We start from the raw sequence: 17,268 nt of genomic DNA on the forward strand, positions 1-17,268 counted from the left end.
ACTGTTTTCAGAAAATGAACAGGTCTCAGCAGTGTAGCCTTTGGAGGACCCTCTTGAAGTTTACCGAAAGCCGTCGAGGAAGGAGTAGGCAGTACCACCTCATGATTCCGCAGGCCATTGTTGCCAACGAACAGCTTGCTGCTGCTACTAACCCAGAGGTCTCGTTCCCTGTACTCTGAGCGATGACCTAGCCCTGAATCATGCTTCCTTTTATTGAATCCTTGCAGATGCAGAGTTTCCTCAGCTATGGATGTTGTGCCTGGAAACCAGTCTTCACTTCGACACCAGTACTGCCTTGGGACCACAGTTACTAGAACAGATTCAAACTCAGAGTCCTCCCTATGTATATCAGTATAGATTTTTCTTTAACAAGTTATTTTTAATATAGTAATTTAGTAGTATTTCCAAGCCATAGCTTGGGTTAACGGACAAATTCAAAATGTCTGCCAATACCAAGGATATTCATGTATTTGAGAAGTAACTTATTATTTGATGTTTTGTGGTTTTCTTTGTATTGGGGAGTTATCATTAGCAGATGTTTATGTTTAAGGCCATAAAACTGTCTCGGTCTGACCAAACTGAAGTCATCTTTACAGGATGATACATTTAATCTATATACAGATATGAACTTGATCTGTAGCACCAGTGCAATGAAGGGTCTCCATTTGAGTGGGATAGGAAGCCCTTTATGGTTGAAGTGTTAGGAAGGAAGATACTGCCATCTGCAGATTTGGAAGGCCAAATGAAGCTGCCATGGGGTTTCTTGTCAGTCCTTTGGAAAAGGGAAGCTGTGATTGGGTGGGCTGCCACCTTCCTCTCCAAAGAATGAAATTTTTTTCTTAAAAAATCATGTATACCAATCCTTTCTGACATGGAAGTCGGGCTACATCTAACTAAAAGTATAAATTCATTAAATAGAGGATGGGTTCTGGAGAGTTCTGCAGAAACCCAAAACAAAAGTTTTTTCACTGCTCAAATGTGGAGTTATTTTTTTAAAAGCAAATGTAATCATTGGTGTGTAACCATGGAGATGAATTCAGCTGCATGTATATTCTGCAGCCGCCCCTCCACCCCATCTCTCAGCATGAGGCTGTGTTCAACCCTGATAAACTCTGCAGCCCCCAGGTGCCTGCAAGAAAGCTTGTTAGCACACCAAGCTAATAATCGGTTGAAAAGTTTATGGGAGACAGAGGAGCTAGAATTGTGGAAATAATTCTCTCTAGGTTCTCAGTTTAGCCCTTGAGAGGAAGGAGATACATATTTTTAACAGCCTGGGCATGGCATTCCTAAGTATTTGATTAAAATTTCAGTGACTGTTTACTGGATGACCTAGACTTTCCACATTTTTACAAATCAAATAACAGTGTTTTCTATATCTTTTTGTGTGTGTGTATTTTCTATATCTTAAGTTTAAATTTCACCATTTGTTTTTAGTGTCAATGTGAGTGCTTAATAAACTATTGTGACTACCAAAAAAAAAAAAAAAAAAAGCCAAAGCCATTCGTGTGCACTACCCAGATTAACATGGAGCCAAAATGGGTTTACTTCTGAGTGGTTTTCCATATGTGAATTTATAGGTTTTAGCTGATTTGTGATTTCCCTTTTCAAGAGTTTGTTCTCATTTTATCCTAGCTATCTCTTCCCTCTTTCTTTCTCCTTGTCCCCTTCATTTTTTTTTTTAAATAGGCTCCATGCCCTACATGGGGCTTGAACTTGTGACCCTGAGATAAAGAGTTACATGCTCTACTGACTGAGCCAGCTAGGCACCCACCCTACCCCCATCACCTTCACTTCAAAATCATAAATCCCTTCCAAGTGGTAAATGGCAGTAATCTATTTTTTCCACCAAAATGGTTGTTTCTCCATTTTAGGAACAATAGCTTATCTGAAAAATTCCTTTGGTCAAAGAAACATGAATCTGAAACTTAAAGCCTTAAAAATCCACTCCCCAGGTGTAGTAGAATGAGGCTAATTGGCTCTATAGCTTTCTTAGTCCATTGACATGGAATGTGGCCTGAATCAAAAATCCTGGTTTGAAAGTCACACTGTAGTGATTTAACCTGTAAACACTGGTCCTCTGATCACAAAAAAATGTTCCTTTACTGGTTTACCTATTACTGTGTCATGTCCAGAGCAAAACAAAGAAAATGAAAGATACCTTTGTTAGAATCATCTTTTTGTCAAGTTTGGGTATTTATTCTCATTATTTTATATCCATTACCCCAGAAAAAATGTGCTGTTTGCACAATATTTGTTTATTTGCAGGTGTTTGAAATCAAACGGGCGCCTTACCTGTCCTGTGTCCTTAATGGTGTTGATAATATCTTGCACAGAGAGTCAGAGGCTGTGATTTTTGGACTGCACCTTGTAGCTGCCTTTGTTTTCATCCAGCTCCAACTGTGAGTGTCTGGGTCAGCCAATCACAGTGATCAGGAACTAAAGCCAAATGCATTGTAGTTTGATCTGTGTGTATCCCCTAAAAACCCATGGAGTTGTGATTTTTATATTTTAATTCTAACTTAGGGTACATTTTGGCCTTCTCTTACTTTGTTACATGACAAGAACAAGAGAAGCCTTAACTTGTGTTTGTTTCAATTCTAAACCCCCATTTTTGTTTTTATTTTATAAATTTATAACTTCAGTGAAGAGAGGAGTACCCTCATCCCACCTCAGCTCTGAATCTATCGGGACTTACTGAAGCAGTAAATCCACAGTGCAAGGTTTTGCCAAATAAGTTTCAACAGAACAGTTTTTTCATAATAAAGATTTGGACAATTAGTAATTCCACTATATACTTCCATAAAGGTTTATTTTAAATAGTAGATTCTTAACTTCCTCTAAATGATTACTTTGAATCTGATCTTTGGGCAGAAAAAGACTTCACTGGTTTCTCTTGAGGGTGAAAAGTCACGCTGTCATCATCTGTATGACCTCCTTGAGATGTGGCAGTAATCATGAGGATTTCCAAGAACAAACCTATTTTTTCTAAAAATTTTTTCCCTATAAAACGAAAAGGAAAACAAGTTTCCTTGTATACTTAAAAACAGTGATAATGATCGTTAATTCTGATATATTTTGTTTCTAAAAAATGTGATTAAAGTAGATGTATCCCTTTAGCATTACCTTAAAGGCTAGAACAAAGGGATGAATCTTCAAAAAGTGTCATAGTACATTTTCAAATTTAGACTTGAACCCCAGTTCCATCTTTAGCTTTTGTTGTGCTTTTTTAAGGCTTCTTTATTTTTGATACACAGAATGTAGCTGTACTTGATCTTTTAAAATTGAAACCATGTGAGCTTATCAGAAAAAGACAAAACTGCACAGTTGTCATAATCAAATGCAATTATACTGCACAATTCAGTGATTGTAAAGTATCCTGTAATGAGCAATGTTTGTCTCCTATTTTTTGATACCTCCTAAACTTATGTCTTTTAGAAAGACAGTGCCTCTGTATGCTTTTTGTATTTTTACTGAGTGTAAATATTTGTTATATTTTTGGTTAAGAGAATGTAAAAGTACCATTTATTATTATCATATCTACTAATACATTGGTGGAATCAATAAAGAGTCTACGTTAACCTTCTTTGCACTTTATTACATATGTCTGGACACAGATAAAATAATTACACCCAGTCACTCAGGGGGGCCAGTCTGGGGCTAGCAATTGGTATAAAGCCCTTATTTTTTTAGGTCCCCAGAGAAATTGGAATGATCCAATTACTGTTGACTTTGTGGTGTCTATAAAATACCTACTTCTTGTTTAGGTTTTAAAAAGTGTGTTTGATTACAAACCAAATAACACTGGTTAATCCCCATTTGGGCTTGTTTGTCTCTTATAACAGGAAAGTCTACAGGAAGACTGTCCAGAGCTAATTCAGTGAGTGCACTGTACTGTCAAAGACTTGGGGCCCTGACATTTAAACCACTCAACCTCACCTCTGCTTCACAGGAAGAGCTTAGGAGGAAAGGTGTAAATGCATGTCCCTTTTTATTAGCAAAACAGCAGCTTTTCCAGAAGCTGTACTTGATATTTCTGCTTTTATGTCGCTAGACAGAAATGTGTCACATGACCAGTGGTTTCAAGAAACTTGGGACACGAACCTTTTTTTAGCTGAGCCATCCATGGCCTCAAATAAAAGTGGGATTCCTTTCAGTGAAGAAGGAAAGACTGGGTGTTGAACAGGCATGTAGCTTGGTCAGCCAGAGCATGCCTGTTGCCCACTACTGAATTTATTGCCACTGCATTTAGTAATTTAGTGGCAATAAATGCAGTAGTTTCTTGGACGGGATCAGATGCTGGGACCTTGACAAGAAGGAAATTTTGCTTTAGCCCTCATTCCCCTGACACAACGGTCATTCCTTTACTTAGAAATATTACATAGAAATATTACATACAAATACAAAAGGTTGAGTGATGGCTACCTAAAAATATCAAGCTGTTAATCCCTAGAATTTGTAAATGTTACTGTATTTGAGAAAAGGGTCTTTGCAGATGTAATTAAGCATTCTGAGGTGAGATTACTTCGGATTACCTGGTTGAGCCGTATATGCCAAGACAGGTGTCAGAATTTCTAAATAGAAATAGACCTAGTGGAGAAGGCAGTGTGAAGATAGCAGAGAGCCGTGGCCACAAGTGAAAGAATGCCAGTGGCCTCCAGGAACTAGAAGAGACAAGATTCTTCTTCACGCCTCTGGAAGACACCTTGATTGGACTTCTGGCCTGTTTTAATTAAGACACCTGAGTTTTGGTAATTTGTTATGGTAGCCCTAGGAAAGTACACATTACTATATCTATCTGTTGTTGGGGACCCAGAACCAGTAATTAAAACATGTGCTAGTCCACAAATATACCTCAGGAACACTTCCTCCCAGCCCCCAGAAGCATTTGATAAACCGAGACAAGGAGTATTGGCCCCCCCAGAGGCATCCTCTGCAGCAGCCTAGTGACCTGTTATTTTTCCGACTTTATAGAAGGGACCCTCTGATCATCTTGGCCAAACTAGTATTGTCCATTTCTCTCATTTAAGACATTGTGACGAGTGTGTACTGGTATCTTACTGGACATTTGGATATTCTCTTTTGTGAAGTGTCTTTTTAAGTTCTTTTTAAAAATGTGTTGCTGGAGTATTGAAATATATTTGATTTATAATGACTTTGTATGTAGCAATCTAAATTCATTTATTCTAGTTATGTGATTCTTTTGGGTTTTCCTAGCACATATCATGTGCTTGTAATGACATTTATTTACTTCCAATCATTTTGCATTTCATTTCTCACCTCTTTGCACTGGTCACAATGCTAGTACAATATTGAATAGAAGTGGTCAGGGTAGAATATTTTGTTCCTGATCTGAGAGGGAAAACTTTGATTCACCATTGATCGTAATGATTGCTATAGGATTTTTATAAGCATTCTTTATGAATTTAAATATGTTTTATTTATAATTTGCTTAAGTGTATGTGTGACTTACCGAATTTTGTCAAAGGCTTTTCTTAAATCTGTCGAGGTGATAGGATTATTTTTTATCTATGTTATTAATGATAAATTTCCTAATGTCAAACCCTTCTCCCCACTTCACCTTCCACTTTGCTAGAATAAACCCTAATTGGCTATGACATGTTATTTTTACATATTTCTGGATTTACTTTGCAATATTTGTTTAGGATTGGATATCTATATTCAAAAGAGAGATGGTCTGTAATATCCTTTTCTTGTAATATCCTTGTTAGGTTTGGGTCCTAATGTTAAACTGGACACCCAGAAAGAGCTGGAAATTATCCTTTTTGTTGTTGTTGTTCTTGAAGTTTATAGAAGATTGAACTTTAGCCATTTGCACCTCTCTGGACTCTCACCTGTGTTTTCAGTTTTGGAACACTGATGAGTTCCACTTCATTTCCCCTCCTTTGTATTATGGCCTGTAAATTCTCTTCAGGTGGTCAACTGGGGCAGTGGTAAGGCTCAGGTCTTGTTTCTTGTACTTTCAAGGATTATTGTCCTTCAGTGCCTGATGTCCAGGGTCTTAAGTAGCATTGTTGTATATGGTTTGTCTGGTTTTTTTAGTCACTAAAGGCATGAGGGTAAAGTGCCAGTTACTTCATCTTGACCAGAAGTGGAAGTCCATATACAAAAACTGAATATAACTCTCAGTAAATAACAAGCAGACACACACTTACCTCCCTCTGACAAAAAAAAAAAAATTGTTAAGGATCTAGAAGACAAGAACAACACATTTAGCAAGCAATAATGGACTATAGAACACTGAATCAGTAACGACAAAGTATTTATTTCTAGGTGAACATGAGCATTGATCAAAATTGGCTCTGTGTTAAGCTATAAAGATACTAATTTGCAAAAAGTTGAACTCATGAAGGCTCTCTGTACAGAATTAAATAAGAAGTTAGTAACAAAAACTATAAAAATTGGATGTTAAATGTTTCCCCTAGTAACCCAGTAGAAAGTAGAAAGTTTTTTTATGAATGAATATGGAGATTCGAATATCAAAACCTTTTGATTTGAGATTAAGGCCATATTAAATGGGACGTTTATAGCCTTCAATGCATATATTAAAAAGTAGAAAGGCTACAAATGAATTATTATTCTCAAAAAACCAGAATAGTAACAGCAAAATAAATTCATATACGTGGAAGAAGATAATGAATTAACAAATTAATGAAATAAATAACATGCTCCGAAAAGGATTGACAAAAGCACTGAGTTCTTTAAAAAGACTAATAAAATTGCTAATCTCTTGGTGGGGATAACCAACAACAACAACAAAAAAAATAGCACAACTATCACTAGGAATGAAAAAGAATCCTGATTAATGCCATTAAAGACATGAGACTTTTAATACTAAGATGTAAAAGAAATAAATTTACAGAACACAATTTCACAAAACTTTGACAGGAAGTAAAATCCAGTAGTCCTGTAGTTGTTAGGGGAGTTGAATCTCATTTTACAAGCCTTTCTGCAAAGAAAACTGAAGCCCTGGATGGCTTTATCAAAAAGTTGTGCCAGATGCTTACGGAAGAAATACTGCTGATCTTAACAAAATCTCCCAAGTGGGAAAGATTTCTTAAGATCCCGGTAGGACAACTCTAAAGAAAATGACAGGTCTGTCCTAAAATACCGTTTTTTAAAAGGTCATAGAGTTGGAAGATACATTGTAATTCACAAAGCCTTCAAAGGACCAGAATACATAAAGTACTTCTGTAGGCTCAAAGAACATTCAGTGGAAAATGGGCAAGACTTAAATGCTATGTAAAAGAGGGAAAATTGTCCATTAGCATGGAAAGTTGTTCAGTACCATTATGAAGAAATTAATAGGTTTAGATTTGGTGATATGAAAGTATTAGCTTTGCTCATTTTACTTGGATTGTGGTGGCAGATAATCATGGGCAGAAACTATCCTTTGGAAGAGCAACGTGGACTCTTAACAGGGAGCTGTGGTAAAGTACATCGGAGCCACCAGATGGCGCCACACTACCATGTGTCCCTTGTGGTCCTTAGAAAGGTAAGAGCAAGGTAATTTTATTTTTCTAAAGATTTTATTTATTAGAGTGCTTGGGGTGTGGAGGGGCAAAGGGAGAAGCTGACTCCCCATTGAGCAGGGAGCCCATCATGGAGCTTTCCCAGGAGCCCACAGATCATGACCTGAGCCCAAGGCAGACATTTAACCAGCTGAGCCACACAGGTGCCCCTAATTTCTTAGTCATCTTTCCAGATAGGTCTGCAATCTGCAGTGAAATATTTTGGGAGAGTTTACCTTCACAGAGGTAATGAAACTAAAACATTTCCAACCAGAATATAAAGAATTTTAGGCAGACTGTACTTGGATGCAGTTGGGACACTAATGAGTAGACAGTATGGATACAACTATTTCCTTTATGCATCATTTGTACTTTTGGATATGGGATCTAGAATACTAAATGAGTATTGGTCTTTTCCAGAGCTCCTAAGGGAGATCTTCCAGAAAACACAAATGGTCCAACTCTGAACAGGAATGAAAAGCAGGTAATATACTTACCAGTCAGACTTCTAACAGTCTACACTAAACAACTGCCTACTCCATAGGCTCCTGGCAGCTGTCCATCTGTTCTGACCACTTGGTATTTTTGGTGGGTTTGATTTTCTTTTTTGGCCATTTTGGTAGACAGGTAATGGTATTTTGTTAGGATTTTATTTTTCATTTCCCTGCTTAGTAGTATGGTTGAGCTCCTTTCCCTATTTGTATGAACCATTTGATTTTTGCTTTTATGAAGTGCCTTTTTGAGTCTTTTTTGTTTTTATCAATTTGTAGAATCTTCTTATATCTTACGACTCGTTTATCAGTTATATCTGTGGTAGATAACTTTTCCCACTCCGTGGCTTGTGTCGTCATAACGAAGTTCTTAATTTTAAACTAGAGGAATTTATTACTCTTTTCCTTTATGGTGTTTTTGTTTGTGCTCTAAAATCTCTTTTTACCCTTGAGGTTCATGAACATATTTGTGTTACCTTTCAAATACTTCACCAGTATGCCTTTTAAATTCAGTTCTTCAATATATCTGGAATAAAATTTTGTGTGCAGTATAAGGTAAGGAAAGGTTTCATTCTCCCAACTATTGATTATTGTTTCTATACCATTTGTTGAAAAGATAAATCCTTAGTTCTGCTGCATTACGTAGTGTGTCATCTGTGCTGTGAGTCAGCTGTCCGTAACATGTGTGAGTTTATCCAGGGGTCTGTATTCTGTTTAATCAGTCTGTTTTTCCACTCCTCAAGACCACATTGTTTTAAATGCTCTTGCGTTACACCACACTCTGGTACCTGGTAGAGAAAGTTGGCTGACCCTGTTCTTTTTCGAGAATATACTAGCTGTTCTCATATCATTTGCATTTCCAGATAAATCTCATGACCAATTTATCAGCTTACACAATTGCAATTTTGAATGGGATTTTTGTGATTATATAATACCTTGAAGGAAATTATCATTTTCATAAAATTTAGTTTTCCAGTCAGTCCATTTATTTAGATATCCTTTCACTCTTCATTACTTAATTGTTCTGGTTTAAGGTCTTTAATATTTTTCATATAAGATTTATGTTTTTAAGTGATGTGTTTTAGGACTTTTTTCCCCCTGCTTTATTGAGGTATATGTACTTGACAATTAAAAACTGTATATATTTGAGGTGTCTGTCTTACTCCATTTGGGCTGCCATAGGCTGGGTAGTTATAAACAGCAGAACTTATTTCTCACAATTGTGAAAGCTGGGAAGTTCAAGATCAAGATGCCAGCAGATTCACTGTTCTTTGAGGACTGCTGTCCTAGTTCATAGATGGTGCCCTCTTGCTGTGTCCTCACAGAGAAGAAGGGGCTTCTATTAAAAGGGTAATAATCCCACCCAGTGGGACTTTCCCTTCTTGACCTAAATCACCTGCCACAGTTCTCACTTCCTGATACCCCTACCTTTAGGGATTAGGATTTCAGCCCACAAATGGGGACATAAAGATTTGGTGGGTGGTCGCATACAATGATACAACATGATGATTAAACGTATGTTTACATTGTGAAATGGTTACAATTAAGATAGTTGACATATCCATTACTACACATACCTAATATTTGTGTGTGGTGGTAAGAACACTTAACATCCACCTACCTGAGCATGTTTCATGTATGCAATCTAGTACCACTGACTATAGTTACTCTGCTACACAGTACCACTCCAGAACTTTCTGATCCTGCAATAATCTTCATACCTTTTGATCAACATCTTCCCATTCTCCCCACCCCTGAATGCCTGGTAGCCACCAGATTCCACAGGTAAGGGAGATCATGTAGTTTTTCTGTGCCTGGATTATTTCACTTAGTATAATGTTCTCCAGGTTCATCCATGTTGTCACGAAAGACTAGGTTTTTTTTTTTTCTTTTTAAAGACTGAATAATATTCCTGTGCACATGTCACATCTTGCTTATCCATTCGTTAACAGACCGTGGTTTCCAAATCTTGGCAGTTGCAAATAACCAGGCAGTGAATGTGCAGGTGCAGACATGTCTCCAGCCAATGGTCAGGAAGGAACTGGAGCCTTCACCACCTCAAGGGATGAATTCTACCCAAATCTGAGTGAGCTTGGAAGTGGCTTCTTCCTTAGTAAAGCCTTAAGATTAGATTAGAGCACTGCCCAGCTAACATTTTCATCTCCAGCCATGTGAGACCCTAAGTAGAAGATCCAGTCAACCTGGGCCCAAACATCTGACCCATTAAAATTGTGCTATTTTGAGCCATTGAGTTTGTGGTACTTTATAACAGATAACATATATTACATATTAGCTGTGTATTCCCTGTGCCTTAGTCTTCTTATCATCAAACTGGTCACCAGCGATAACCTATCTCACTTTTATTGTTGCTCTAAGGATAAAGTGAGTTAATCTATGTATAATTCTTTGGTGGTGTTCAGCCACCGGGCAAGTGCTCAGTAGTTGTAGGCTGTTACTACTACCCCTCTCTCTCCCTGCCTCTTTCCTTTCCTCACACATCTGTACTGCTGTACCTTATTTGTTCCATTTCATCATCTTTTCTAGAATTTCATTTCTTTGCCCAGTCTTAGCTGGCCAGAAACTCCTTTATCTGTGGTCATTTATCTGTCAACTGCAACTATTCAAAATATCAAGATGCTTCCAAAACTAAAGTCCTTTCCATGTAGAAAATGCACTTGCACTCAAGTTCTATTTTTGAGTTGGTGAGACTGACCACTTCCTTGTTTTCTAAGTTAAAACACATTAGGAGTCAGAATTTCACCTAGAAGGAGACATAGCAGTAAGAATGTGATCAAGACACTCTAAGAGGGAATGGGCCTCAAAACTCTCAAAGACACAGAAGAGCTTACTGGGCAAGGTAAGACAGAGACAAGCTGTGCTTCAGGTTTCACTCAACAGATCCAATGTCATGTTGGCTTTGACATTCATGCTCCATTTATTTTCACACTTGAAATATATAGGAAATGTATTTTTAAAGATTTCTTTTAAATGTATTAAATATAAGATCTCTTGTTCAACTACAGCAAAAGCAACTTTAGCATGGGCAAAGGACCTAAAAGACATTTCTCTAAAAAAGATACACAAATGGCCAGTAAGTGCATGAAAAGATATTCCACATCAATCATGAGGGATATGCAAATCAAAATCATGACATATCACCTCTCACCCAATAGGATGGCTACTATTAAAAAAAATAGCAAAAAAAAAAGTGTTGGTGGAGAGGTGGATAAATTAGAACCCTGTACCCTGAAGTTTCCTCAAAAAATTTAAATATCATAAAATCCAGCAACCTCACTTGTAGGTGTAGATCCCAAGGAGCTGAGAGCAGATTCTCAAAAAGATATTTGTATACTCCTGCATTATTCACAGTAGCCAAGAGGTGGAAGAAATGCAAATGTTCATCAATGGATGCATGGAAAACTAAAATGTGGTATGTACATACAGTGGAATAATTCTTTGACCTTTGAAAGGAAGGAAATTCTAACAGCTACTACAACATGAATGAACTTTGAGAAAAGATATGCTAAGTGAATGAAGCCAGTAACAAAAAGATACTGTTTGAGTCTGCTTATGTGAGGTACTTAGTATAGTCAAATTCATAGGCAAAGAAAGTAGAATAGTGGTTTCCACGATCTGGGCAGAGGGGAAAAATGGAGAGTGTAGTTTAATGAGGTATAGAATCTCCAGTTTGTAAGATGAGAAAGTTCTGAAGATTAGTTGTAGGACAGTGCAAAAGTATGTAACTCTCCTGAAATGTATACTTCAAAATGGTCAGGATGGTAGCTTTTGTGTTTGTATATTTTACCACAATTTTTTTAATTGCAAAAAAAAATATTCAACCCAAGAAAAATAAACAAACGAAATATTTGTGGTGGGCTGCAGCTGGACAGGGCAAGGAATCAACAGGCAGTGATGAAGGGTTTCAACTCCTGTGAGACCAGAAATATGTTTAGGGCAGTTGCACATACCTAATAAACCCAAACTCCGAATGATCCCTCCTTCTGTGTTTCATCTGTAAAATTCCATTAGGGCACCAGAGGTCAAGTAGTCCGTCAACACTGAGATTGCACCAAGGGCAAACATTCACAGGGAAACTTGACCTTGGGTTTTGGCTCCAGCTTGTCAAGCACTTCATTTTGCTAAAACTCTAGGGCTTCATCATGCTAAGGAGCAAAGAAACTTTACAAGTAGTTAGTCTGTCATCAGTGTTAGACATTTAAATCTTAATTGAGTTCATGGTTTCCTTTGAGAGGCAGAGCAACAGACAAGATGAGCCCAAGCGCTCTTTCTGTTCCAGGAGCCCCATGGAAGGGCCAGGTGTTGGGCTGTGTCCAGGGATCAGCAGGGACCCAGGTGCTCAGGATGGCATGAGTTCCAAAATCCCATGTGGACTGCTTGGAGCAGCACGTGGAACCCTCCTTTCTGGCTGCACACGTCCCCAAAGCCGGTAAGCCTGCTATGGCCTGGATCTCAGGGCAGATACTACTGATGAGTTGTTAGTGGTATCCTGGGTTACTGCTGAATTTCTTTCCACTATTTTTTATCTTCCAATTTAAAAAATGTTTTCCCCTCATTCCTCCTGTTTCCACTTTTTGTTTAAAAGAACAGAATCCTCTCATGTCCACTGGGCCTGGAATGTTACTGCATTTGGGCTCCTGACAAGCACTAAGGTTTAAGGCTTTGGAGCCACATGCCTCCCCGCCCCCCAAATCCAGGTGATGGGGAAGGAGGGTTAAGTCTAGCAGAGGGGCATAGATGAGATGACTCTTTTACCTGTTCCCTGGGAGGTGAGTGCTGGCAGGTGCTTACCCCTTGTTCGTGGTCCCTGTTCTGTCCTGCAACCTTCCCTGCCTGCCTTTGTCTTAGAACAACTGGTGAAATCCCTTAAAGCAACTGTTCCTGCCCCGAGCCATGGTATTCTGGTGGGACTTCAAGTCCTCTGCACACACACCGCACACACACGTGTGTATACAATGATGGCAGGTGGGCCAATGTGAGGCCTTCCCTGGATTTCCTAGTGTATAGGTAGAGGTCAATTTCTATATGCCTCCGTGGCATTCCGTGTCAACTACATACCTGATATACCCGGTTATATTAGCTGTTGACCTTGAGCAAGTTTCATGCCTTCTCTAACCATCAGTTCTATCATCTGTGAAATAGGGAGGAAAAGCTCTTTTACAGGATGGTTGTGGGAATGAGCACAGCCCATTCCTAGTACAAGACTTGTGTTTCCTAACCATCTCTTCATCCCCTCTGTCCAGGGGCCCGACCAACCCTCAAGCAGCCCCACAGCCAAGCACTTCCACTGAGCTCCCTGTCCCCTCTGCCGTTAGGCCAGGTCTGTAAAGTGCTTTCGGCAGTCTGGAACTAGTAAAGATCTAATAAATAAACCAGTCATTGAACCTGAGCTGGAAATTTGCCTTCTGTTTATTTCTTAGGTGGGAAAGAAAATAGAGGTCATAATTAATTTTGGTACTACCTATTTCAGTAGGATCCTATGCAGGTGATTTTTCTCCTTTACTAGTCCTATAAATCCTTGTTTTTAGGGACTAGGGAAGGCGTGAGGACCTTGCCCGAGAACAGCTTCAAGCTGCACTGGAACACCTGCCAGTTCTCTGGTTAGCTGTTATCATCTGAGAGTTGCCAATGGCTAACAAGGCAGGAGAGAAACCTCCACTGATTTTACAAACTACTGAGCAGAAGAAGGAGGGTGCCTGCATCATGAAAGGCAAAGAACGGCCCTGCTTTCTGAAATCCAAGAAGATCATGGAGCGGTTTCTTTAGTTCAAGGGAACGCATACTTACATTCATTGATTTCCTGGACTATTGGCCTCCCCCTTCCTCTGTGCCTAGCGTGCCAGGAAAGCCCCGTGGCCATGTCCGAGTTTGGCACATGGGGCCTTTCATGTGGGGTGCTCTGACAAGATCTGTGTCTGACCAGGTGTGTGCTATCTGAGGCTTCATTTTGAAGACATCAAATAGTTGGTGATCGGTTCATCCCCAGAGTCTGTGTTCCCTGCCGGCGCAGTGAGGATGCTCTGTGTACACAGTAGGCGTTGGTCTCGGCATCTGGCAAAGACCTCGTATTGGGTCGGACAGTCTGTGCAGAACTCCTGCCGCCTGAAGAACAGATGAAGCTTCGTCCTGGGGTTTCGGGCAGTTGGTGAATAATCTGAGCTTCTGATGTGGCCTCTTTGGGGGTCTCTGGTGCTTGTGAAGGGCATGTCCCCATGCACTTTGTCACAGATCTAAGTCGCGAAGGCATCCCTTCTGCCAGTGTGTGGTAGAGACCAGAAGGTGGGAGGAACGGTGTCAGGTGACTGAAGTGCGACTGGTGTTTGTCAGTGGGCTGGCTGAGTCTACCCCAAGCAGGCTCTCGTTGTACACCTGATCCTACTCTGAATATCATACTTGGTTTCCCTGGTTTTTCTACCCTGCCACTGCCTTTGAATAAGCTCACTTGACCTGTTTGTCTTTCTGTTTACCTGGGCTTGACTACCTTAGAGAATTTAGATTTCACACTCATATTAACATATGCAATATTGGTCTTTCTGTGCTGGGCATGTTTCACCTGGTATGATGTCTGTCGTCCGGTTTCATTCATCCATGTCATGGCAAGTCAGAACTTCCATTTTGGTTAAGGCTAAGTAATATTCCTGGTGGTGTGTGTGCACATGTACATGCACTGTTTTTTTTTTTTTTTTTCCATTCAGCCACTGGTGGTAACTTGGGTTGCTTCTACCTCTTGGCTCTTGTGAAGAATGCTATTGTGAACACCAGTATGCAAATATCTCTGAGACTGTGCTTTCAATTCTCTGAGATATGCACCCAGAAATGGGATTGCTGGATCATATGATTGTAGTAGTTTTAATTTTTTGAGGGACCGCCGTACCATTCTCCAGAGTAGTTGCACAATTTTTGATTTCCACCAACAGTGGCACAGGGTTCCGATTTCTACACATCTTTACCAACACCTGTTACTTTCTGGGTTCAGGGTGTGTGTGGGGGGGGGGTCTTTAACAGTAGCTCTCCTAATGGGTGTGAGGGGTGGTATCTCATTGTGGTTTTGGTTTGCATTTCATTCACAATTAGTGATGCTAGCATCTTTTCATGTGCGTATTAGCTGTCTATCTTCTTTGGAGAAATGTCTACTTAAGTCCTGTGCCCCTTTCTTAATGGTGGTGTTTGTTGTTGAATTGTAGGGGTTCTTTATATATTCTGGATATATCCCCTTATCAGATGTATGACTGCAAATATATATTCTCCCATCACACAGGTTACATTTTCATTCCACTGTATTTTTTATGTGTAGTTTTTAATTTTGATATGGTTCACTTTACATATTTTTACTTTAGTTGCCTTTAGATTTGGTGTGATATCCAAGACATCATTGCCAAATCCTCCATCGGGAAGCTTTTTCCCAATGTGTTTTCAAGCTTTGTAGTTTTAAGTCTTACATTAATGTCTTTAATCCATTTTAGTTTTAGTATATTATGTAAGGTAAAGATCTGCTATGGTCTGAATGTTTGTGTCTGGGTATCTCTACCCCAAGATACATTGAAAATGTCCTTTTTGATGGTATTAGTAGGTGGATCCTTTGGGAAGTGCTTAAGTGTGAAGGCAAAAGTCTCACAAGTAGAATCGGTGCTCTTAGAGACTCCAGAGAGATCCTTTCTGCCCTTCCACCAGATAAGGTAAGAGAAAGAAGACACTGGCTCTAAACTAGGAAGAGGGCCATTGTCAGAGGCAGCCATGCTGCCACTTTAATCTTGGGCTTCCCAGCCTCCAGAACTGTGAGAAAGAATTTTCTGTCGTTTATAAGCTACCCAGTCTGTGGCATTTTTGTTAGAGTAGCCCAAACAGACTATGACAAGATCCAGCTTTATTCTTTTGCATTGTTTATATCCAATTTCCTAGCAGCATTTATTGAAAAGACTGGCCTTATCAAGTGGTTTTGCCATGATGTTGAAAATCCCTTGATGAATATGTTGAACATACACAGAAGAGTTTATTTCTGGGATCTCTGTTCTATTCTGTTGGATTCTATGGGTGTATATGCCAGTCCCCCATGGATTTAATTACTGTAATAATCAAGTATGAAACCTCTGGTTTGTCCTTTTATTCAAGATGGCTCTTCAGAGTCCCTTAAGAGTCCATATTAATATTAGGATGGGTATTTTTTTTAAGATTTTATTTATTTATTCATGAGAGACAGAGAGAGAGAGAGAGAGAGAGAGAGAGAGAGAGGCAGAGGGAGAAGCAGGCTCCATGCAAGGAGCCCAACATGGGACTCGATCCTGGGTCTCCAGGATCAGGCCCTGGGCTGAAGGCAGCGCTAAAACTGCTGAGGCACCCGGGCTGCCCAGGTTGGGTATTTTTATTGATAAAGAAAAATTCCATTGGGATTTTCATAGATTGCATTAAATCTGTAGATCACCGTGTATAGAACTTGACATCTTGAGATTAAGTCTTAGAATCTATGAACCCAGGATGCCTTTCCCTCTTCTTGTATCTTTAATTTCTTTCACTAATGTTTTATAGTTTCCAATGCACAGGTCTTTGACCACTCTGGTTAAATTTATTCCTAAATATTTAATTTTTTGATGCTATCATAAATGAAACTGTTGTATTTCCTTTTGGAATGTTAGTATTAGCATATAGAAACATAACTGATTTCTGTGTGCTGATTTTGAATTTGCAGCTTTGTGGAGTTTATGTTTTTTCATTTGTGGAATCTTCAGGACCTTCTACATATCAGATCATGCTGTCTGTGAACAGAGATGATATTACTTCTTCCTTCCTAGTATGGATACCTGCGTTTCCTTTGCTTGCCTAACTGCTGTGGCTAGCACTTCTAGTATTTTGTTCAATAGGTGGGAGAAAGTAGGCAACCAAGTCTTGTTCCTGATCTTAGAAGAGCTTTCAGTTTTTCACCAATGAGTATGATGTTATGTATTGTAGGAGTATGATGTTAAATATTCTCTTTTCTACTAACAGTTTAAATATTTTTACCATAAAACATTGTTGAATTTTGTCAGATGTTTTTGTGTAGTGATCATACAGGTTTTTCCTCCATCATTTTGTAAATGTGGTGTAATACACACGATTGATTTTCTCATACTGAACCATTCTTGGACACTAAGAATGCATCCCAGCTGGTCATCCTGCTTAATCCTTTATGCTGTTGAATTCTAGTTAGTATTTTGTTGAGAATTTTTGCTTTGCTTCATCTTTGACTTTTGATAATT

General features: G+C 39.1%; 1 protein-coding gene across 6 annotated transcripts in view; it reads left to right on the plus strand.

Annotated features, from left to right (window-relative positions):
* The window catches only part of RAPGEF6 (Rap guanine nucleotide exchange factor 6), a 183,999-nt gene extending 180,427 nt beyond the window's left edge, over nucleotides 1–3,572 (plus strand). For all 6 annotated transcript variants that reach the window (XM_055301416.1, XM_055301418.1, XM_055301420.1 and 3 more), the window contains one exon: nucleotides 12–3,572. In XM_055301416.1, coding sequence (XP_055157391.1) covers nucleotides 12–37 — 26 coding nt within the window. In that variant the 3' untranslated portion in view covers nucleotides 38–3,572. The remainder of the gene's footprint in view (nucleotides 1–11) is intronic.
* Nucleotides 3,573–17,268: the final 13,696 nt, after the last annotated feature.

The sequence above is a fragment of the Nyctereutes procyonoides genome, unplaced genomic scaffold, assembly GCF_905146905.1.
Source record: "Nyctereutes procyonoides isolate TBG_1078 unplaced genomic scaffold, NYPRO_anot_genome, whole genome shotgun sequence".
In the NCBI taxonomy this organism is placed as follows: domain Eukaryota; kingdom Metazoa; phylum Chordata; class Mammalia; order Carnivora; family Canidae; genus Nyctereutes; species Nyctereutes procyonoides.